This window comes from Musa acuminata, chromosome BXJ1-4 (assembly GCF_036884655.1).
Source record: "Musa acuminata AAA Group cultivar baxijiao chromosome BXJ1-4, Cavendish_Baxijiao_AAA, whole genome shotgun sequence".
Lineage (NCBI taxonomy): Eukaryota > Viridiplantae > Streptophyta > Magnoliopsida > Zingiberales > Musaceae > Musa > Musa acuminata.
In genome coordinates this window covers 3,839,251-3,863,192 of record NC_088330.1, presented here as the reverse complement: position 1 = coordinate 3,863,192, position 23,942 = coordinate 3,839,251, and the positions used below count along the sequence as shown (strand labels likewise).

General features: G+C 36.7%; 1 protein-coding gene and 1 pseudogene across 1 annotated transcript; both read right to left on the bottom strand.

Moving 5' to 3' along the window:
- Window positions 1–146: 146 nt before the first annotated feature.
- Window positions 147–8,326, bottom strand: LOC135672011 (cellulose synthase-like protein D2; annotated as a pseudogene).
- A 5,411-nt stretch (window positions 8,327–13,737) lies between these two features.
- LOC135642180 (probable transcription factor KAN2) lies at window positions 13,738–18,034 on the bottom strand. The gene is made up of 6 exons (XM_065158101.1): window positions 17,280–18,034; window positions 17,076–17,152; window positions 16,624–16,672; window positions 16,380–16,530; window positions 14,322–14,388; window positions 13,738–14,241 (listed from the first exon to the last, which is right to left on the bottom strand). The coding sequence occupies exons 1-6, from the start codon at window positions 17,872–17,874 to the stop codon at window positions 14,128–14,130; spliced, it is 1,053 nt and encodes a 350-aa protein (XP_065014173.1). The 5' UTR covers window positions 17,875–18,034; the 3' UTR covers window positions 13,738–14,127.
- Between the last annotated feature and the right edge of the window lie 5,908 nt (window positions 18,035–23,942).

Sequence of the window (23,942 nt, the reverse complement as noted above, 5' to 3'; positions counted from 1 at the left end):
ATTATTTTATATATGAAAGAATAGGCAAAAATAATAACTGATGATATCTGGTTGTAATTAGACCTTATTAAAAAGAAACTCGTAATTATAATCTAATCCTAGTTTAATTATAACCAGCAGCAAATGAGTGCTGTAGAGAGTGTGACTCAAGGGAATGTGATGGAGCCACCAATCTGGTGATCACCGGAAGGAGTGTGAAGCACGACACCGAGCAGTGAAATGGTGATGGCTATGAGGCCGGACCAGATGAAGACTACGGTTGGCGTCTTCCCTCCCGATCGACTCCACATCAGCCCCTTGGCCAATGGGTAGAGATGTATCAGCACCCAGACGCTGAAGACGAGACCACCCAAGAGCTTGCTCCACTCCGGCGACGAACTGTTTATGGTGCGGCTGACCCCGACCGCGATTGCGATGAGGTTTACCAACATGATGGTGATCGGCGGAATCATCAGCCACGTCCATTTCAGTCCGTGCGGTTCGCTGGACTCGTCGCCATCTGCGGATGTCTTGGTGCCGTTGGACGAGACGTCGACTCCGGTCGTCACCTTCAGCACCCCCTGGAACAGAGCAGCGAGGCAGGCGCTGGTTCCTCCCATCACCCACCACTGCTCGTTGCGCCACCAGTCCACGAGTTGGATCCCCGACCACCTGATCTCGAGAATGGCGAGGATGCAGCGCGTGACGGTGAGGATGAGGATGTAGGCGAGGAAGGTCACGCTGAGGGTCTGCACGATAAACTGCCCCGAGAAGAGGCAGAGAACGGGGAGGAGGCAGTAGACGGTGACGAAGAGGGAAGTGAAGGGGTACGTGGAGAGGTTGAGGTACGCAATCCGCTGCAGGATCTTCATGTTGGGGTTAAACAATTGTTTTATAGAATCAAAACCGAATAGATCCAAAATAATGGATTAAGAATGTTTTCATAAAACTTATTTAATCCACTATAATATGCATGAAATCCTATAATAATTGATAAACATATTAATACGGAAGCGTACCTAATGAATCCATTAGAGTATTTTCTGAATTGATCGGTGATTTGGTCTTCCAATTGCAGAGTACCCTTTAACTTTAGATTTCTCCTTGACGGGTGAAGAGAAATTTCATTTGATACTGCAACCAGGGACCATAACCTTATTTATAGTCATAACTAATGAATCTACAATTATGATTGTATTCATAATTGATGAATCTGCAATTATGCCTCAAGAGTTTCATATTCCTAACTTATCTCGTCATTAAGTTAGGAACATGATGGTATCCACACAATTAATTTTCATAACAATTATGTCCTTTAGCCAAATAACTTTACTTTAATTGGATCACTTTAATTTTGGCTAATCAAAATAATGGCTTAACACATTTAATTATACATGTGTGACCTTTAAAATTCCAACAATCTCCCATTGAGTCACATATGTATCCTTATAAATGTGCTATACTTTATGAGCTCAAAACTGTTGCCATTATTAAACAGGACATACAAAACAATCTCGTCCATTGGCTATATTAATATAGGACCAAAGCGGTCTTCGCTATATCAATCATAGCTAAACCCATCAATGATCACTAATATTAACATAACCAAATGACATAGATCAATTATGAAATGTGTAGCATGAAAATTACATGAATATGATCTGTACATGTCAATTTTCAACTGGTCCAACTTTATCTTTATGAGATCATTAATAACTTTAATAGCCATAATGTACAAAGTATAATAAACTGAAGCTTTATTTCTGATCAGAAAATGTCTGTACAAATATAGAATCTGGCATAGAACATACAACAAACATATGACAGGCTCCCACTAAACTGAAGTTTTCTCAAATTCTGATATACCCATATGAGCAGTATGCTCATAAAAAAAAACTTTGAGTGGTACATCTTTTGTGAGAGGATCTGCCAACATAAAGTTTGTTCCTAAGTGTTCTATAGAAATTTATTTACTTTGTACCTTTTCTTTCACAACTAGGAACTTGATGTCAATGTGCTTTGACTTAGTCGAGCTCCTATTGTTATTAGAGTATAAAACAGCTGATTTATTGTCACAGTATATCTTTAGTGGTCTTTCAATCCCTTATACTATTTGCAGCTCTATGACAAAATTTCTTAGCCAAATTCCATGATTGGATGCCTCAAAACATGCTACAAATTCCGCTGCCATAGTGGAAGAAGCAATAAGAGATTGCTTGGCACTACGCCAAGAAATCGCCCCACCAGCCAACATATAAATGTAGCCCGAAGTGGATTTCCTACTGTCTTGGTATCCAACAAAATCGGAGTCAGAATACCCAATGATCTCCAAATGGTCTGATCTCCTATATGTGAGCATATGATCTTTTGTTCTCTTTAAATATCTCATGACTCTTTTAGCTGCCTTCCAATGATCCATTCTAGGATTGCTTAAGTATCTGCCTAACACTCCAACAATGTACGCTATATCCAGATGCGTACAAATCTATGCATATATTAGACTTCCTACAGTTGATGCATAGGGAATCTTATGCATTTCTTAAGTTTCCAAATTTCTTTTAGGACACTGATTGAGATTTTTCATGTATTAGATACATGTATCCATATCTAGAGTAATCGTCTATGAATGATATGAAGTATTGTTGACCATTCCATGAAGGTGTAGAAAATGGTCCACAAATATCTGTATGTATCAATTCTAAGACGTCTGTAGCTCTATATACACATGATCTCTTAGGTTTGGTTTGTTTACCTTTAATGCATTCAACACAAACATCTAGACCTGATAAGTCAATGGGATCAAGAATCCCATACACAAGTCTTTCAACTCTATTTCTAGAGATATGACTCAAACGTTTATGCCATAATATACCAGAATTTTCAATTTTACATTTAGTACCTCGCAATTCCGCGTTCAAGGTTTCATGTTAGGATGCTATAGTATCAAGTAAATATAGATTGTCATAAGTCATAAGTGAACCAGTTTCAATTATATTTGAATTTAAAGACAAAGTAAACTGATTGTTTCCAAATGAACAAGAATAACCAAATTTGTCCAAATAAGAAATAGAAATTAAGTTCCGTCTAAATGACGGTACAATAAAAGTGTCTTTTAAATCCAAATAATATCCGGTACACAATAACAATCTAAATATGCCTATAGCTTTCACATATACCGATTTTTCGTCCCCCACATAAATGCTTCTCTCAGCATTATTAGGCCTTCGGTAGCTTAGGCAACCTTACATTGATACACTGATGTTAGTTGTTGCACCGGAGTCTAACCACCAAGTGTTTCTAGGTACTGAAGTTAAATTGATTTCTGAACAAACCAAAGTAAGGAATGTTCCCTTTTTAGCATGCCAAGCATGATATTTAGCACAGTCCTTCTTTAAATGCCCAGATTTCTTGCAAAAGAAACAAGTATCATCCTTATTTTGTTTCTTCTGTACTGGGTCCTTATCAGCCTCATTCTTTCCATATTTGTATTTTCTTTTCTTGCCCTTAAAGTTGGTTTCGTTTAAAACCAGTACTGAATTGAGGTTAGCAGATATTTTTATAAGAGAACCTAAATAAGAGAACAATAGATAACCAGAAATTATGCTCATATTTATTACCATAAACTTAAGTAAATTCAAATAATGATTTAACCCATCTCAAGATACCAAGTGCAACATTAATATCTTATCTTTGGACTTCAATATTAATTGCTAGTGGTAGTCTTGTTGTAATGATCAAATACTGATAATAAGGTATGTCAAATGAAAAACCCATCTTTGGATTGATTTATCATTTACATGTATAACTTTATAATTATCACGTATTATCATTACAAGTATGTATAAAATCCTACCAGTCATTAACCTTCCTTTGGGCCGGATAATTACCGCATGGATGTAAATACACACTACATTTAATATTTTCATGAGAAATGTTATATATGAGAGGTCACTTTGGCGACTTCATATATTAAATTACTCAATCTAATATTAAACAATCATTAATTGAATTTAGATCATATTAGTCAAATTGACTTGATCTTAATTTGTTGACTAAAATATGTTTTACATTCAATTTATGTCGACAAACAATTTTATACAATCAATATTATGTTTAAACCAACATAATATTGCAACAATATTATTAAACCAACATAATATTGCAACAATATCTAATTAATTAAATTCATATTAATTAGATAAAATCCAAAAACAATATTATTAAACTAACATAATATTGCAAAAATGTTATTAAACCAACATAATATTGCAACAATATCTAATTAATTAAATTCATATTAATTAGATAAAATCCAAAAACAATATTATTAAACCAACATAATATTGCAATAATATCTAATTAATTAAATTCATATTAATTAGATAAAATCCAAAAAAAAATTGGAAAATTTATGCCTTCTAGTGCAAAAATGAATTTTTGCATATTGATGAATAGGAAAAGACACGAAGTGAAAAAGATAATCCAAAATTAAACTGATATCACGTTAGAAAAAGATATTGAATTGAATGTGAAGCCTGTAGCATGATTACATAAAATCATAATCTTTTCCAATGATAATAGAACCAAATCACTTCAAAATAGCATGATTACATAAAACTATCATCTTTCCCAACGATGATAGAACCAAATTACTTTAAAATATTGATGAAAACATCATTAAAATATATGAGAAAATAAGCTTAAATGTTCATCAATCATTGTATGATGGCTCTGATACCACTTGTTGGGGTTCTTTTAACATATGAAATATGGATCAAACAATTGTTTTATAGAATCAAAACCGAATAGATCCAAAATAATGGATTAAGAATGTTTCCATAAAACTTATTTAATCCACTATAATAAGCATGAAATTCTATAACAATTGATAAACATATTAATACGGAAGCGTACGAATCCATTAGAGTATTTTCTGAATTGATCGGTGATTTGGTCTTCCAATTGCAGAGTACCTTTTGAACTTTAGATTTCTCCTTGACGGGTGAAGAAAAACTTCATTTGATACTGCAACCGGGGACCATAACCTTATTTATAATCATAACTGATGAATCTACAATTATGATTATATTCATAATTGATGAATCTGTAATTATGCCTCAAGATTTTCATATTCTTAACTTATCTCGTAATTAAGTTAGGAACATGATGGTATCCATACAATTAATTTTTATAACAATTATGTCCTTTAACGAAATAATTTTACTTTAATTGGATCACTTTAATTTTGGTTAATCAAAATAATGACTTAACACATTTAATTATGGTTAATCAAAATAATGGCTTAACACATTTAATTATAACCTTTAAAATTCCAACGCTTCATGCCACGCGTGATGAACAGCGGACTGTGCGTGAGAAGAAGACCTCCACGAAGCCCGTCGCCTGCCGGAGGATTTGGTTTAGCCGGTCGGTGAGGTTGATGACGGCTGTCCCGCGGAACGCGTCGCCGCTGGTCACACAGTAGACCGACCGCCACCCTCGGTTGTGCATCCGATAGCCGGCGACGATGTCCTCCGTCACGGAGACGTAGATCCACCCGACGCGCCGACCCCACTGCGTCTTGTCCTCGTAGCTGCATGCGATGACGCTCACGGCGTCGGCCACCATGGATTGAGTGACAGGGTCGTGAGGAGTAGTGAGGGCGCCCCAGGAACGGCCGTCCTTCACCGTCGGGTGATCGGCAAGAGGTCGGCCTTGGAACTCAGCCATGGGGATCGAGTCGATGAGAGATGCCGAATTCCCAAACCGCTTCTGATAGGTGGAAAGGGTCTTCTCATCCTCCCTCCGGGAATCCTGCCTCTCCTCGTCCGAGTCGACGCCCCCGGGGGTTTTAGGCTTCCGAGGGAAGCAGCAGCGACAGCAACCACCATGGCGCTCTTGAGGCGGTGGAGGGTCGAACCCGTAGAGCGCCATTCGCCGGAAAAGGCAGCCACTGCCCAAGTAAACCGGCCCCTGAATACCATCAAGTGCTCGCATGTTGACCTCAAATACCACGTTGGTGTACCCTGCGTAGCCGTCGGAGGGGTCGCCGCCATCGAAGCGCCGTGGGAACTGGACAAAGCAGACGCGCTCGCCACCTCGATCCATCATGTAGCACATTCCCTCGCGGAACGCGCGCGAGTTGCAGACATAGTTGTCGTAGTCCAGGTTGAGGAAGAAGGGCCCATTCGATACGACTGCAGAGGCGCGGACGAGCGCATTCATGGCCCCGGCCTTCTCGTTGTCTTCGTAGCCCGGGCGCTTCTCACGGGCGACATAAACCAGCATGGGTAGTCTAACGTCGACGCCGCTGAGGTCAAGGCACCTGCTTTCTTCATTCTTCCCCTGCACTGACTCGTTGCTCGGAGACTTCAGCATTACCTGCAACAGAAGGTTGATTCCAATGTCTGCAAACTTGTAGTAGCTTTCCATTAACATACAAAAGAAATCACTGAAATTTGCTGACAGCACTAAATCATTACCTGAACGATAGCAGCATGATTGCTGTAAGTATGATGTGGTGAGGAGTTCATCCAAGTTCGAGGCCAGTGGCTGCCATCAGCCATCCATATCGCTTTCGGAACCTTGGGACGTTCTATTGGTTCATCACCATAAAGCTCGCGATGTCGTCTTAAGGCCCTGCTCTCCTCACGAGCAGTATAAGCATCGGATCGCCAGCGGACCGTGTCGAGCAACGCATTTATGCGGACCTTGAACTCGTCGTACTCTCTCTTCATCCTCCGCCTGTCCTTGACAAAGTCGGGGCGCATTTTGTTCCTGTAAGGATCCTTCTACAAGCTGAAGTAGCTCTCGGGGCCTCTGGGCTCGATGTTGTGCTTGCGGCAGAAAGGAACCCAGACGGTGGCGAAGCTGGCGACCTCCGCCATTGTTTCGAAAGTCAGAATGGAGCCAGCATCGTCCGAAAGATAGCAGGCGAGATTTTCGACCGGGTAGTCAGCAGCAAGGACGGAGAGGACGGTGTTCGCCATGACCAGCGGAGGTTCCTTGTCAGGGTCGGCGGTCGTAATGAAGACGTCGATGCCTGGGAGATCGGGTCTCCCAAGTGGGTTCTGCGGACTCACAGTTTCGAACTTATCGATCAGGACTGCAAGTTCGGCAGTGCGCTTGACAGGGCTAAGCTTGGGGAGTTGCTCCAAAAGCCAAGAGAAGGTGAACCAAATCTCGCAGATGACAGACATTCCCCACTGCCAAATTGCATCTTCGTTCCTGTTCTTGATTCTCCATGCAAGATACATCCCGAGCACAACAATCCGGAAGAAGATTAGCAGCCTTCAACGACACAAGATTCGAGCAAGTAAGAATCAGTGAGCTTAAGGAAAGGATTGCCGTATTGAGATCATCATGACAGTTTGCAGAGCAAGCTCAGGAAATTTACAGAAACTAGCTGCTTGTGCTTGTTACCTATATGGAGCTAGGATTGCAACAGAGACATTAATTTTGCGAGAGAGAGGCCTGTCCTGCTTGCTTCTAATTAGTCCATTGCCATCGTCTTCGCCGCCATGTTCCTTCAACCAGACTGCACTTCCACGCCCATATTTCGTCAGATCCCGATCACCGTTTGGGCTTCCATTTGCCTTCACATTGGATGCACTTTGCAGGGACGGCATCGACGACTGTGGCAGCACAACTCCCGCATTCGTTATGGTGTTCTCCAGCTCCTGTGACTTATATGTCAGCATACATCTCGGACCGACATAATTGCCCACCTTGAGTTGAAAGAAATCAGAGCGGTAAACCGTCTCCTTTTTTGATTGTGCAGTGGAATATATAATCAGTTTAAGCATTAAAAAGAAGGCTTTTCTCAGAAGATATATAGAAAGAAGTTTGAAGAACAGAACAGAAGAAAACATCTCCAAAATCCCAACTTTCTTAAGATAAGGAGTGCAGAGAGGCTCAAAGCATCGACTTCATGGTCAGAGAACACAAACCTCCGTGTATCAACAGGGAAGCGGGCAGCAATGCAGACATTCTTGTTCTTCTCCGTCTTAGAACGTACTCCGAGGTGAGAAGATGGAGGGAGAGCTACCATCACAGTATTTAAAGTCAGGGTTTCGGCAGCTTCATGGGAGCTCTCAAACCGTTCGTTAGAATCTGCTAAACCAGAGGCCGCGAAGACGAGACCTTGAGAGAGCCCGAGTTCGTCCTGGTGCTGTCCTTTTCGGGCGGAAGAATGTGGCGGAACAAATGGAACCGGCGGAACGCTTTCTCGGGTGACGACGGAGCGAGGAACGAGTCCAAGCACTATGAGAGGCGGGAAGAAGGGGGCGACAAGCCATCGGATCTGCTGTCTGTTTTTAGCTAGCAATCGTCGTTTAGCTCGACACATCTCTGGGTCCCACAGCTCTTCACTAGCAATAGCACGAAACGTGTGACATTAATATGTTTGACGCTTGAAAAGATGCAGCAGATCAAAGCATTGTCGGCCCAGCGTCGAGTACTGGGAATATTTTAAGTATTATACATAAAATATATTAGAATCATAATTAAAAGTCTTATTTCTCAAAAAAAATAAAAAAATAATTGGTCCGTACATGATAAAATTCCTCGGTACGTCGACAACTATACTATACGCTTCGTAAACCCTACCAACCCCAATGTAAGCAATTTGGTTTCGAAGGGCCCATCCAACCCATGTCTTAAGTGGCCGACGGCCGAGGTTTGACCCGATCGCAAATTGACACCTAATTTTATTTGGATTTATCGATGACAGGAAGACGACATGTGGCGCCGTTTTGTGAGCCTCAAGGAATCATGTATTGTCTTTGCCTGTCGCGTTCTCCAAGATGATGATGAATCCACCGTCCATCCGTAGATATAATAAGGGTTATGTTTATTTGACGGCAGAATTCACACCAATAGATCTTAAAGTTGTCGAGATAATGTTCTATGTGGTAGGTGGTGTTTCATGCATGAAGAGTAGTTGATGATTATATATATGTACTTATATGGTTGACCTACATAAGAGTAGTTGATGATTATATATATATATATATGCATGTGTGTGTGTTAACATTTTAAATAAAATATTTGATATTATGGTATTTTACACATTTATCTAAAATATATATCATTTCAAGTGTGTGTGTGCGCGCGCACGCGCATATTAACCTTTTAAATAAAATATTTGATATTATGGTATTTTACACATTTTATCTAAAATATATATCATTTCAAGTGTGTGTGTGCGCGTGCACGTGCATATTAACCTTTTAAATAAAATATTTGATATTATTGTATTTTACACATTTATCTAAAATATATATCATTTCAAATAATTAAACTCCTTCATACACATAAAATATAAGAAATTATTTTGGTTAAGATATGAGAAAATAAATGTTCTTAAATTACACTCTAGAGTGAGAGATCTAAACAGGATGAAAAAACAATGTGTGAGAAACTATTCAGGATCTATATGAGGTGTATAAGTTTGTACTTGAGTTGAAATTATATTTATAATTGATTTGACGTAAGGAAGAATTTGATTTTTTTTTTTATGGATATAAACAAGGAGTGTTTATCCCTATCTTCTGTCAACTTTTTAGTTTATTCTTTCATTGCTAATTTTTATGATTGTTTTTTCTTAGTTTTGAAATCTTTACTTCGTCGATAATCCATAATATCTTAATTTGCTTCCACAAATTTAGGGAATAGGATAACTTTGCCCCTTAGATTTAACATAGTATTTATTGCAATCATTGAGTTTTCTGTATAAACTCTTAAAAACTCAACTTAACCACTTAGAATGTGTTTAGAATTATATTTTTATTTTTAATATGAATTTAGATAAAGAGGTGTGAATAAATATGTTGTTGTGGAATGCCTTGAGTGTTTAGTAAATAATAGATGAAAACTATCTTTTAAATATGTATTGACGTAAATGCTATTTAGTAAAATTATATTTCAAAAACTCACTGAATATTTTAAATTATATGATAAAGTTACCCTTATATATTTTTATTTAAATTAATAAGTAAATAAATAAATAAATTAATATATGTAATCTTACAAAAATAATTTCGCATGGTCCAAATATATAATAAATAAAAAATATAATCATAAATTATATTGGTTTTGATGACGGTAAAAATCAAGAGAAGGGGAGAGGAAATGAAAATTACAGTTTCTATTGTACAATGATAATCTTATGATTTTAAAGAATGTTATAGAATACTTTAAAATTTTTAATATAGTATCCAAGCCAAATACGATTTAAAAAATTAATATTAAATATTAATTTACATTTGAAATATGTATTGGGTTATTTGAATCAATATATATTTGAAATGTATTCCCAAACATAACCTACCTATTGTGATTAGCCTTAGCTAATTTGAATCAATATTTTCTTTAAAAATAAAATACCTAACTATATTAGAAACTAAGTATGAGAGTACAAAATACTTGTGAGGTCATTATAACTATGCAAATCACCATTCCAAGTACAAAAAAAACCCCCTCAACTCTTACAAAACAAGCTAAGAAACAATCACGATTCGATAAGGATACCTTGTCAAAATATAAGAAACAATCACACAAAGTATTCCTCAAATACCAAAGCAATAGCCACAAAACTATTGAGAAATATCACGGTTTGTAGGGAGTTTAATCGGATCTATATATTTCTAAAGCCACTTTCAGCAGCAAAATGAGGGACTTCCAAGATTACCTCTCGTTCTACTGATACGACTAAGTTAACTTTCATTGTTTTGCACCCCGCAGCCATCAAATTCACCTGCTTGTCTTTGAGGATGAATCCCAACCCTACAATGTCATTAGCACTCAGGAAAGACACATCAGTTTCAATAGAAAGTTCAAACTCAAACTTGAAAGGGCGACACATGAAATCTTGTTGGATCTGGTGTTCCTCATCTACCTTAGGTCAGTGTATGACATTCACTTTACCACTAGTTAGAACAAGCATCTTACACCGTAGTGACATAACTTAGAACCCTATGATTACGAAAATGACAATTGTTCCAATGCTTCCATAGGATCCATAATGACATTTAGTCTTGTTATGATGATTTTTAAAGAATATTAATGCTGAAAACAAACCTAACCACAAAGCGCACACGCACACGTGCACGCGCACACGCGTGCGCACATACACATATATACATACATACGTATGTATACATATACATATATATATACATATACATAAAGTTAGTGAAATAAAAAAAAAATATAATTTTCCTACAAAAGATCCTAAGTACCCCTAATTTTAAAAAAGAACCGAAATACCCCTAATCAATTCTTCTTGTCAAAACTTTTTACTAATTTTTTTTTATCAGTTTTGAATTGCTAGTGTTTTTTATTTTGGCTCATTTATAATATTTTTCAATAGCATTCATATTATTTTTATTAAGGTGTTGAAAACACTAAAAAGTTATTGAAAAATACTATAATTAACATTATATTGTATCTCTTTAGTCGTTATTGCTCGTAGACCATTACGACACCATTTTTTTAAACTTGTAATTGTTCTCATTGAAGTTAGGAGTCTATTTGGATCATTTATAATATATTTATTGTGATTATCAAAATATTATAATTTTTTTTATTTGAGTGATGTTGTTCCTAAATATTATATAAATATCTATTTGAATCTAGTATGACATATCAAAAGGTTTTTGATGTGTTTTGATTCTATTTTGCTAGCTTATAGTGTCTCATAATAATGTTATAGTATTTTTTAAATATACTAAAAATAATATAAAGTTATTGAAAAGCACTATAGGTAATATCATATTATGTCTCTTTGATTATATTATTTATATATCATTATAATATTAAAATTTTATACTTGAAGTTAATTTGATTGATGCTATGAGCCCATTTGTATCAGTTACAATGTTTTCAAATATATTTTACAATATATTTTTATTATAGTAGCCAAAATACTATAACATATCAAAATAGTAAAACAACCTAAAATATTATAACGAGAGAGAAAAGTATGTTCAACTTTTTGAGGGATAATTTGGATATTTTTAAATTAAGAATACTATTTAAAAAAATCAAAATAAATATTTTAAAAAAATGAAAAGAATTTTTTAGAAAAAAAATCATATAATAAAAATTCAAAAAATTTATAAGAATGTATATAATATAATATAATACAATCAATGATGACGAGAAGAGAGGACAGATGACGGACAAAAGCTTTCAGCGTCAATGTCGGGCAGCGGTGGTGCGGTCGCCGTCAAACACGGGCAGTGGCGGTGTAGTCACCGTCAAACACGAGGAGCTTTGTCCGCTGTCCCCAATCATAAAGCCATGGAGTGCTTTCATGATCTCCTTCTTCCTCTCCCTCTCGCTCTCTCTCTCTCTCTCTCTCTCTCTTTCGTGCCTCGGCTGCCGCGCCTTCGCTCGACTCCCGCTGTCCCTCTTTCTCTCTCGCGCGCGCGCGGGACCCGCCGCCTCTTTCTCCCTCCTCTCCGGTCCTTTTTCCACTTCCCATACACGTCCTTTTCCCGATCGCCTCTGTTATGCATGGCTGTCCTCTCTTTCTGACTAATACTGTAGCTCCTTTCTGCCGTGGCGTAGGCTGAAGCTGGTAATGAACAGTCGGGATAGTACAGTCCTCATAGTTCCTGTTGTGGATTACCAGTATCTCTTTTCTTCCTCTTGTCTTGTTGTATTACATGAGATGTTCTTATTAATACTTTGTGTTCTATGTGCTTAACATTTGCTGATTCTATCAATCCTCCTTCAAAATAAACTGGAGGCAAGAATTTACTGATGTATTACTGACTATTTTGAAGCAAATCAATGAGACTGGAAGTCAATGGTTTCATGGAATTAGATTATCGTAACAATTTCCTACATAATATGTGGAAATATTATGAGTTTATCTTGTAGGATGATTAATGCAATATTCATTCTTTAGGTTTTTGTTCAAAGGATTTATTATCCATCTTATTCATGTTTAGCTTGTCAACTTTCATAGTTAGCTATTATCATCCTCTTTACCTCTTTTTACACCATCAGTTTGAAAGATAAGATCTTTGTCTGTAGCCATCTTAACAAATCAGAGTTGTCATTAGAAAAATAAGAACTTACATAGACATTACTTAGGGATATCTTTATAGTTGAGAGTAAAGATTGTAGACTATGGGTAGTCTTTTGGAACAATAATCTAAAGATATCAAGTTAAAGCTTTGGAACGATAAATTGGGAACACATCATTATGAAACTTTAGCACAATATATTTTTTATTTGAAATACTAAAATCATGGATCAACTTGATTATTTCTTAACCTTAAAAGAGTGGAAAAGCAATGTTGGAGGTCATATATTTATGTTAATCTAATTTATTATTTTTTATCTTAAAGACTAATCATCCTCTTAATTTGATTCGTGCTAGAAATTAAGCTGCATAGGAATTCAAACCTACTCACTTTGATTCCATTCAAGCTCTAAATTAAATTCCACATATATGATGTTTTAGCACCTCTCAAGCATTTCTCTTTGATCTTTATTTTGGCACTGGATTACTTCCTGTGACACATGAGAGCACCTTCCAAGAGCTATAGATAGTGACATCTGTTCTCATTCATCTGAAAAACTAATCTAGAACTTGAATTTATATGCATTTATGCACTTAACCTTATATATAAACATGTTCTTTACTGAATGAGTCTTACAGGCTCTTATTGGTGAACAACCTGTAAATTAAGCAGATAGAGAATAGTGGATCCTTTCCTTCATAGAGAGAGAAGACCAGCAATATAATGATGCTGATATACCTACGAATCCCATTCATGTTTGTGCAACTAGCTTCTTCTAAGAACTCTCACAGAATGATATGATGGCATTCTTGTGAGAGAATACCCGTACATGTTACAAGAATCTGCTTTGCAGAACTAAGACATGCAAGATGGTAAATGTATCAACACTACAAGTCTCTTGCAATGATATGAGATGCTTAGCTTCATGATTGCCTTCTCTCTTTCTTGGGAAGCTGTAAAGAGAAGGCGTGCACATGCATGGAAGGCACCAACTCAGGCAATTTGAGTCACTGATTGAGGCTTCAAGTCTCTGTGGAACTTTCCCTCAATCTTTCTCCTTTATGGCTGTCTTCTTTTCTTTCTTGCTTTCTTCCTTTTTCTTTCTCCACGATCAGTGAGGCCTACCCAGGGTGATCTCAAGGTTAAGCCTGCTTTGGCTTGTTGTCCCCGAGAGGCAAGGTGAGTTCAAGTCACGATACATTTCAGACCTCTCGGATGGCATCTCCTGCAGAAGAAAGAAAGGAGCTCATGGTTGTAGTGAAAAGAGGCAGGTTAATAATACTGGATCCCAGCTGTGTCTGATACCTTGAAGGACTCCATGCTTCCATTGGTGGTGGAATCACTCACCAAGTCATCAGAAAAGCTTCCCCAGCTGTCCAAGCCACCACAGAATTCCATGCATCAAAATAGTGTCGCAATACACAAGGTTAACCTACTCAAGGACAAGAACAGATTACTGCACCATAATGGGAACCATGATGGAGGTTCAGATGTTGACTAGATCCTGGACATATGCAACAGTGTTCCTCGCTTTTCTGAGCACTTTGCATAAGTTTAATGGTGTGAAGTCAAAAAATGTCGGAAGAGAGCTTCTACAGGACAAATAACGTTGACAGCTTCTAGGAAGTAGCAACTATCAAGTGGCAGAAACTTTGTTGGTTCTATCAATGTGTTCTCTCTGAACATGGCTAGTTATGTCACCCTAGCAGCATGAGCACCAGAGAGGTTCAACTTCAATGTACAAGAATCCAAAAATCTCTCTGGGTTTCTTAGACTGTTACACTTGTTGTCTTCCCTATGTACATTCTGGAACTCAAAATTGAAAAGAAATAGGGTACTCAACTTAATACTGTTCTGGTCCTATTTCTTATCACCCAAGTTGGTTTCTTGCCATTCTTCAGCATCTGACTCTTGGTATCTGCAGCTTTATTACCTATATCAAGAGCAAGTAAATCTAACAGGAACTTGGGTTGATGCATTCTCAGCTTTAACCAGTGACTTAATACAAATTACTTTGTGGACTTGTAGTTGAAAGGACAGCATTGTTAGTCAGACCCATACAGGCATTTTTGGGTTATATTTTCTCACTGCTTTATCAAGAAAAGAAAGCATTCAACCAGTTAGACATCAATGCCACCAAGTGTTTAGACCCTCTCTCACCATCTACATATAGGCAATTAGGAATCTGGACAAGTAAGAAACATAGTGGTTTGGGAGAGAAGTAGACATCTAGAAGAAATGTCAAGCCTCTTGTACTGGAGGCTTAGTGTCACATAAAAAAGGGGTAGAATTGGATAATAATTTAATACAATATATCCTTTGACAATTTATGTAAAATTGATATTCATTTTGGTAATTTTTGGAAAAGAGAAGCTTATTTTGTACATCAATAAAGGAGTATAACTAATATTAAAAAGTTACACCACAAGTCCTTGAACTTTCAAACAAATTTAGATCGGCCGGTGAATTATAATTTGTTTTAATGAACTTCAAAATTCATGTTAGTAAACCTTTTTAATTATTCCAAGATCAAGCACACTAATTATTTATGTAAGTAAAACCTTGATTCATCAACACCAAAGTAGAACAAGCTTTAATTCCTTATTTGGATCCCATCTAACTAGGCTTAAAAAGGTTCCAGACAGCAAATTGTAGACCTTTGGAGTGCTTTTAAAAATATATGTCATGTGTGATATGATAAAATTATATTGATGCAAAAAAGATGTTATAAACTAACTAAAATTTCTGAATATTTGATACTTTCAACCAAGCACTAGTAGTTTGCAAGGACAAAAGCAGTAGACATGGTTATCCAGACATTTTAAGCTCTAGTTACTAATACAATTGTTAATATTGGCAGGAAAGTCTACAGGGACAAAAAATCATAAGAGAGCTGCTGTTTTAATATTTTATATGACATTTTTCCTGTTCTGTATATATTTATACTTATGTGCATGATCATTTATTGCTTTTAGTTTGAATGAAAAATGGAAGTTGTGTGGTAGAGTTATTCTCTGCTGGATTCACAATGTAGAGTGTTGTGGCATCCAACATCTGTTATGCAAATCAATGGAGCATATGACATGAAAGTAGTTGCAGATTTCATACTTCCCTACTCAATGACCTTAAGAATCCTTATATTTATATTCTTTCACATGGCTTTGTTTTCTTGTTATAAAATAATAGTCTGACAAGCATTATTCAAATGAATATTTGGCTTCAGAGTTTACTTGTGAAGTGAAGAATGATTATTCAAATGACTTTGGCAAGCACAATTTTTTTCTTCAGTAGTAAACCTCATTTTATTTACCTTTGTTTATAAGCATTTGGCATACAAACTATTGTGGAGAAGGATATTTTCACCTGGAAGAATGGCCCCATTGATTGATTCCATGATGCGCATCAGGTCTCCCGTTATCAGTTGACGATTCTGAATTCTGCAGATTGTGAACTTCTACCAAATTATCATCCGAAACTTCTCCGAATGATCGATTCTCGAAACCATCAGATTGAACTACAAAACACAAAAAGTAGTAATCGACATATTATTTGGTAAGCGATTTTACAGTCTTTGGAAGCAAACTGGAAGGACTTCAAACAAAGCTACCTGCTGAAGGATTTGTTGGTCTATCAGTTGTCTTCACGCTCCTATACATCTGCAAATGCATATCATTTCTTTGAGAACCTTTAGAAAACTAGCTAGTATATAGCACATCTCATCTTGGCTTCGATTCCTGGCTACATGCCTTAAATCTGAAGCTAACTAAAACATCATCAATCTATTGTAGAGGATATATATATATACATCAAATGGATAAAACATTGAAGTATTTGTTAGAATATGGTGTGTGTGTGTGTATGTTGCGATGTGCTTATCATTTTATAACAGTGGCTTGCTTTTGCAAGCAAGTAAAACTGAGATGCTTAAAAATGGCAAAAAGGAAAAGAAAAGCTGAGACAACACTCAACCTTAAGGCAAGAAGGAGTAAAGGAAAACATTCCTTTGCAGTGGAAGCCAAATGGCCATTTTAGGTTTCCAGACACAGGGAGATCCTTTACCTGTAAGTGAGATTTCACGTGAGCCAGTGTGAGATCTTTGACATCCATTAGCTCAAGAACTGACTTGGGTGTAGCCCCTGAGCTCAAAAGTTGAAGACGAAGTTACGATTGGGAAGTAGGAACAACACGTTCACCTAAATCATCTATGTATGGTCGAAGCATATGTATATACTGAGATAAGAAAATGAGAATTGTAAGCCGTACTTTCATGGCCTCCCAAGAGCTCCACAGCATGCACAAAGCGGGCGTGGAGTGCGCTTGTCCACCGCATCCGTGGACCTCTCATGCTCCTTTTTATGGGGAACCTCGACGGCAAGTACCTTGATCTTGACAGGCCTTGTGTTGTCGCAAAGTGATTGAACTCAGCAGAGGGAGAAGAGTCACACAGAAGCTGCTGCTGCTGATATGGTGGCATCAAAGGCGAGGTGGGCGGGTTTTGGTACACAGGAATTCCCCTTATGGGCCTCAGCAAGCTAAGATCTTGGTGGTACCCTTGATGCAGCAGAGGGTGGTGGTGATGGTGGTGGTGGAAGTGGAGGTGGTGGTGATGGTGGTGGGGTAGGGGGTGCAGTAGCAGAGTGCTGTTACTTGTGGTGGTGGAGACAGCGGTGCTTCGAGCAGCTAAAGAGACCTCAGAGGTGTTGCTCTCGGCCTTCTCCATTAAGGCTGTCGTGATACTGTTGCTCCTCAGGAACCCTAAGTCCATGTCTTCATCTGGCTTTCTCCAACCTGATGCCGGTGTCATGTCTGGGGGGCTGATCTGAAGCGATAGATCAGGTTGTGATGAAAAGAGCTCCATCTCTCAGCCAACTTGGGACCTCTTCTTGTTCTGTCTCTTCCTCAATTATTGTCTTGCTTTCTTCTGGTAAAGCTCTTCCCTTCTCCTCTGATCAGTCTTTTGGGAGAGAGAGAGAGAGAACTGTACTTTTGGATCCATAAGTGGCTTGCTGTTTTTTACTGTGGAAATGATTACATGGTTATGGTAGCAGTATGTGATATAAAGGAGTTGCATGGAGTTAACATGGAGAGTAAAACTTGAAGTAAATAAGTGAGGTGTGTAGGGACAAAAGTAGTTTCTTGGGTTTCATGGATAGTATGTGCTGTAGACTGATGCCACTTGATGCCCATATGAGTATTAGCTAGAGAGGGAGTGAGAGTGAGAAAGAGGCTCAGATTCCCCTTGTTATCAATATGCTTTCTCTGAGTAAAAGTGGTATCTCAGCTGCAGCTTGATGTTGCGTTCACTGACTCACCATGTTTTTTCTCTTTCCCCGCAAAACAAGATCACTCACTACATTAGTAAAAGTCAATAAAAGTTACAAGATTGACGAGAAGGTATGCAGTACGATTAGCTTTTCTAAGCAAAAAAGAAAATTCAGGACTGTTGATCTCATCGATCGATCATAAATATTAGCAAAAGGAGATGACTTTAGACCCATTAGCAAAAAGAATATAGTCTTTTGAGTCAGATCTAATCAAAGTATACCTATCAGTAGATTTTTTTTTGGCAGGTCACCCATGGGTCTAAAGATTGAGGATTTTTACACATTCCAAGAACATTAAGTGTTTAAGGACTAAAATTTCAAATTCGATTATTGGTTTGACCCAGGTTGAGTTCAATGTTAGTTGGTGAAGCTGCTTGAGTCCCCAAATTGGGATTATGACTAACTAGGCCATAATCAAAGGAGATGTTCTTGAAGGCAATAGATTAAAAAACCTAGGAGTCTTCAATCTTGACCCAAATCCCTTGAGGAAGTGATTTTGAGAAATCTAATAGACCACAAATCCCACCAAACTTACTTTATCTAATAGTTTGACAATTGGCTCATGTTATCCGGTAAGAAATGATCATGTCAGTTAGTAATTTTCTTTGAATATATTTTCTTTAAAGGATATTTTATCTCTTTCTTAAAATATTAATTAAAACTCTAGAATGAAACTATTAACAGTAGGATATTTATTATCTACAGCAAATTATTTCCCTTATATTATCTTCCTTCAAAAAATTACTGTTTTAAAGTATGGTGGTGTTGGTACACTTAACAAAATGATTGATCCATAAAACAACATATCAAACCATTAATGTCCCATGATAAATCTAGTATCATATTCCTTGTAATTTTATATTACACTTGGGCTGGAGAAAAAAGAGTATGTATATTAAAGAAGACAACTTGCAATCAAGAATGAGTATAGTAAATTCCATTTGCTATCTAGAGAGAGCACATTCAAGAAGACAACTTGCAATCAAGAAGATAGAATCCATTTAATATTTCCCAAAAACACACACACGTATATTTGTTATCTTCTTTAATTCTGCTGCTTGCATAGTACATTTTGTTCCTTTATACTCTTCACATAGGACCTACATTTGAATCAAATGCTATCACCAATCCTCATTATGGCAGATTCCTGATCACATGAAGAATGAGCAGGAGTCATTTCTCTGAACATAGGGGTAAGAACCTGCTGTCAGCCAAATAAAATGATGTAGAAAATGTGAGAAGAAAAATCAAAGACTATGATCACATGATTAAAACTAGTAGCTTGACCGACACTATGTGACACAAACATGCTGTTGTTTTATCATGAGAATGATGTTGCTACCAGGAAGGACTGTCTGATGGCAGCTAGGTGGTCCACAAATAAAGATGGTTCATTACTTGTTTTATCACACTCTTTCTTCCCCACTGCATTATTGTATTAATTGAAACATCTGTAGATGTAAGTATATCTAGTGGGGAATTCCCTTTTGGTAGTAGTTTTGTCACTGTTAAGAGATTTCCTTTGTTAGGAAGGAACAGAAGAACCTTGATGCCAATACCCACAGATGTAGAAGCTAAATATATGATGGCTGCATCATGCCCTTCTTCCAATATTTATTTCTATCTTAATTTCTTTTTCTTTGTAAATATTCTTTTGCCCTTTGCTTAAAGATTGAGATACGAGAAATCAACAATGACAGATTCCTGAAGTTAGCATGGAACCCCAATGGAGAAAAGGCAATACATATTGATAAAGAGCTATCTATACCTTCATCAGATATATCTACTCAGACTTCCACAGCATAGTTAGTGAGACAATATCTGAAGTCTACACCTGTGTGTTTGTGCTACTGTGAACTGTTGAGTGGTAATACAGAAGTGATGTCTTATCCTGATGAGCATTTTCTCAATCTCTCTATGTTCATTGCATGAATGGGAGTTTCCTATTAACTAGTTATAGACAATTTCCTGCTCTTCTTAGGGCATTAGGTGAATGATAATTTATGTTTAAGAGGGCAGGTGGCAGCTGATGTCTTTGGAAAGACCCAAAACAAAAGGATGCCAAGTTGAGCCTGGAACTGTAATATTTGATTGCATCCTTACCTGCTAATGAATTAGTATGAAGTTTGCATTAAGAAGATCACTTTCCTGTTAATGAAATCTACTATATCTTCCATATTTTTGGTACATAATCCTGAACTCAGAGGAAAGTTTGTCAGTAGACCAGCTTTTCCATGGCCAAACCGTGGGGGAATAGTGTTTCCTATTCATATCAGCCAGTGTGACCTGCAGTTTTTGTTTGGCAAATGACAAAATTCTATATATAAATGTGTATAGGCAAACAAAGAAGTCTGCACAAAGTAAAAGCCCACAAACGCTCAGAATTCACAGACATACAAACATAAAGCTCCAAAAAATTACAGAGAGAAGAGAACAAAAAACATCAAAACAAGTGTTGCTGTAATCTGCTAAATGCAGCTTCTCTCATGCAACAAACAGCAGCATCTCATTTCTACGCTGGTTCTTGTCAATGTGATTACTTTGTTCAATCCAAAAATTGTACAGAAGAAGCTGCAAACAGCGTTATCTCTGCTGCAATGATCATATGATCTATTATTCTATGGCAGTAGAAGTTCTATGCTGAAATGGTCACATAACTGCCTTGAGTACTGTGCATAAGAAATTTTCTTTTGTATGCTTCATTGAGATGCTCACTTTATCTATTCTAAGGGATTGTCTGACTGAATCACAGGTAAATGAATCAAATCATAATGGCTGGCACACATACAATTCATATAGTGAATTTTATGATTTCTATGAACAAAAAAGTAGCAGAAATATGTACATACTCATCTATTATATTATTAAGCAGAACAACAGTTACCTCTAAGTTACAAAAATTCTCTAAAATCTTAAAAATAGTAAACCTATGAGGAGTATCTTTTTTTGACACATGACAGCTTATTTTGAGTAAGATTTTAATTAAATGATTAATATAATGTAGCAACAATGCAGGCATTGTTTGTGTGCAACATTAGCTATTTAATATTCAAGTACAGACATTGAACTAAATATTTACAGACTCAGAAAAACAGAATTCCCCTGTGATGGACAAAGGAAAGATGGGAGGGAACATGCAACACCATCTAGGCATCTGCCACCTTTTCCACCTCAAGAGTTGTGTGTACTTTTCAGCTGGCTTTGATACTATTCTAAGTTGTCTTTGCCTAAACAGAGCATTTAATATTGTTGTCTTTTCTTACTCATCATTTCTGTGTGTATGCAGGTGATCCATCCAAAAGCCAAGAGGGCATCGAATTTGAGGAACTACATTTGTACTACTTGTGGACAATCATACTGTGGAATCCCACTGTATACACCTTATTCACAGATTAGGCATTGGGAATAGGCAACTTGATGCTACTTTGATGAGTGCTAACTTCAAAAAGACAAGCTAGATTGCTGATTTGGATCAATGCTTGCCAGCACCAATGGCATTGTCATGCTGTGTTTTGGAGTACCTGTCATTTTTCCATGGAAAAGGAGTAAAGGGAGAGGGAATTCACACCCATTGGCAATTTGATTAAGAGTTTAGGTACTCAGTAATCAACCTTCTATATGAGCTTCATAATTGATTTTTTTAAGCCTTTAATTGCTGACATTATCGTTAAAGAAACTAATAATTACTGTTTTCTTGGCTCATTTTTAACTGCCAAAAGTGATAACCATGTATGGCAACCAATGATTCTTCATGAAACATTTTCTTTAAAATATCTCAGTTAAAATCTAATATGTTTTTTATGTAACCAAGCAACTTATCATAATCTTAATCAAATATACAATAACTCATGGGCAATTTTAAAAAAATCTTATTTTTTTCAATTAATATCCTTTTTATTTATTTTCATATAATACCTATTATTTTCTAAAAATCAAAATTGTCCTGCCCTTTGATTCTTTTGGTCATCACCCCACTACCTCCACCTCTCCTTTATTGCCTTCACCCCTCATTCATCATCTTTATCTTTTGTTCATGGTCTTCGCCTTCGTTTGTCATCTCTACCCCATTACCTCCACATGCACTCTCTCCGTATCTTCTTCTCCTTCATATGTCCTTCCCTCTTTCAAATCATGATACCACCAACTACCCTCATCGAAGTGATAATCGTAGATGGAGAGAAAAGGGGAGATGAGGGCAATTGTGACTGTGATAATAGAGAAGAAAATATTATAGGAAGAAACGAAGGGAGGCGAGGGCGATTAGGCACAAGTGACGAAAGCAATAGATAACGAAGAGGGGTGATGATAATAAAGAGGAAAATGTCAGAGAAAGAGGAGAAGAGAGGTGAGAATAAAAGAGAAAAAATGAAGAAGATACGAGAATAGACAACAAGACAATGGGCGATGATGACGATAGAAAGAAAAATGTCAAAGAAAGAGAAGATGAGAGATGGTAGAGAAAAAATGAATAAGAGATGAGGGTGGAGAAAGATAAGAGATGAGGCAAGGGCTAAAAGGTAGAGGATATAGGTAATTTCAATTTTATCTTTTAATTAAGAAGAAATATTCCGTTGGAATAAATAAAAAAGTATTAATAAAAAAAATAAATATATGAGACTTTTTAAGAAAATTGACTATAGTAAAAATTTTACAATATTATCACAATATTCAAGCCTTTATATCTTCTATCAGCTATTTATTATTTTGATATGACTGTTGGTAGTGCTTTTAGTATTTATTATCTCTAAAAGAGTTTTATATTTTTTTTAGAAAAGTCAAAATATCAGATTTCTTTAATGAAAGGCCTCAAGGTGACATATTATATTTTTCCCTCTAGGAACTAAAAAAAATTCTAATATTGTATCATCTTACATTTTTCTAATACCTACATTACTATTTATTATCATTTTATTTTCTATATTGTTAATTTTAATAAAAATAGTATATTTTTGAAAAAATAAAAAATTCTCAGAATATATTGCTAAAGGATGCAATATTAGTAATGCCAATTACTATAATTATGAAATATAAAGTTAAAAAATGCTTAAAACTTCACTGTGATGAGACTTTCATGGGAAGAATCATTATTTATAAATTACTTGTTTATATGTTATTTCAATAGCCATTTACACAAAGGCAAGTGATGATGTATCCTACTTTTTTTAATTTTGATTTTAATTTTTTTGTTCCGATAAATGTCTTCGACTTAGGATAATACCGTTTTTACTACTTGTGAATATTACCCAGATATTTACCTTATGATCGGTCCACCCGTGGAGGCCACCTTTTTGTCCATAGCGATGCAGGTATATGAGGCGAGTAGACAGAAATGGTGGAAAATATGTGTCCGAGATATTTCTGCCCTTCGATCTAAGTGACTCCGAGTGTGTGCTAAACAGTCAGGATCCTGTCCAAAAATCCTTTCAAAGATAGGTTCGTCTCGGACCAGCCACATTCTAAATCGCTTTCTGAGAACCATCGATCACTAGTGAACCGTTTCGATGCGAGTTGATGCTCCACGTATTTTATGTATCATTTGAGAGGATCCGAAAGAAGAAATGGGTTCTTATCCCAACCATCAATTTATTAATCGATTTATTTA

Excerpts from the sequence above, each read along its gene's own strand:
- LOC135642180 (XM_065158101.1), bottom strand. The coding sequence starts at position 17,874 with ATGGAGCTCTTTTCATCACAACCTGATCTATCGCTTCAGATCAGCCCC. Across the intron at positions 17,153-17,279 it reads GCTCTTGGGAGGCCATGAAA|GGGCTACACCCAAGTCAGTT; the intron begins GTACGGCTTACA and ends TTTTGAGCTCAG. Across the intron at positions 14,242-14,321 it reads GAAGCATGGAGTCCTTCAAG|GAGATGCCATCCGAGAGGTC; the intron begins GTATCAGACACA and ends TTTCTTCTGCAG.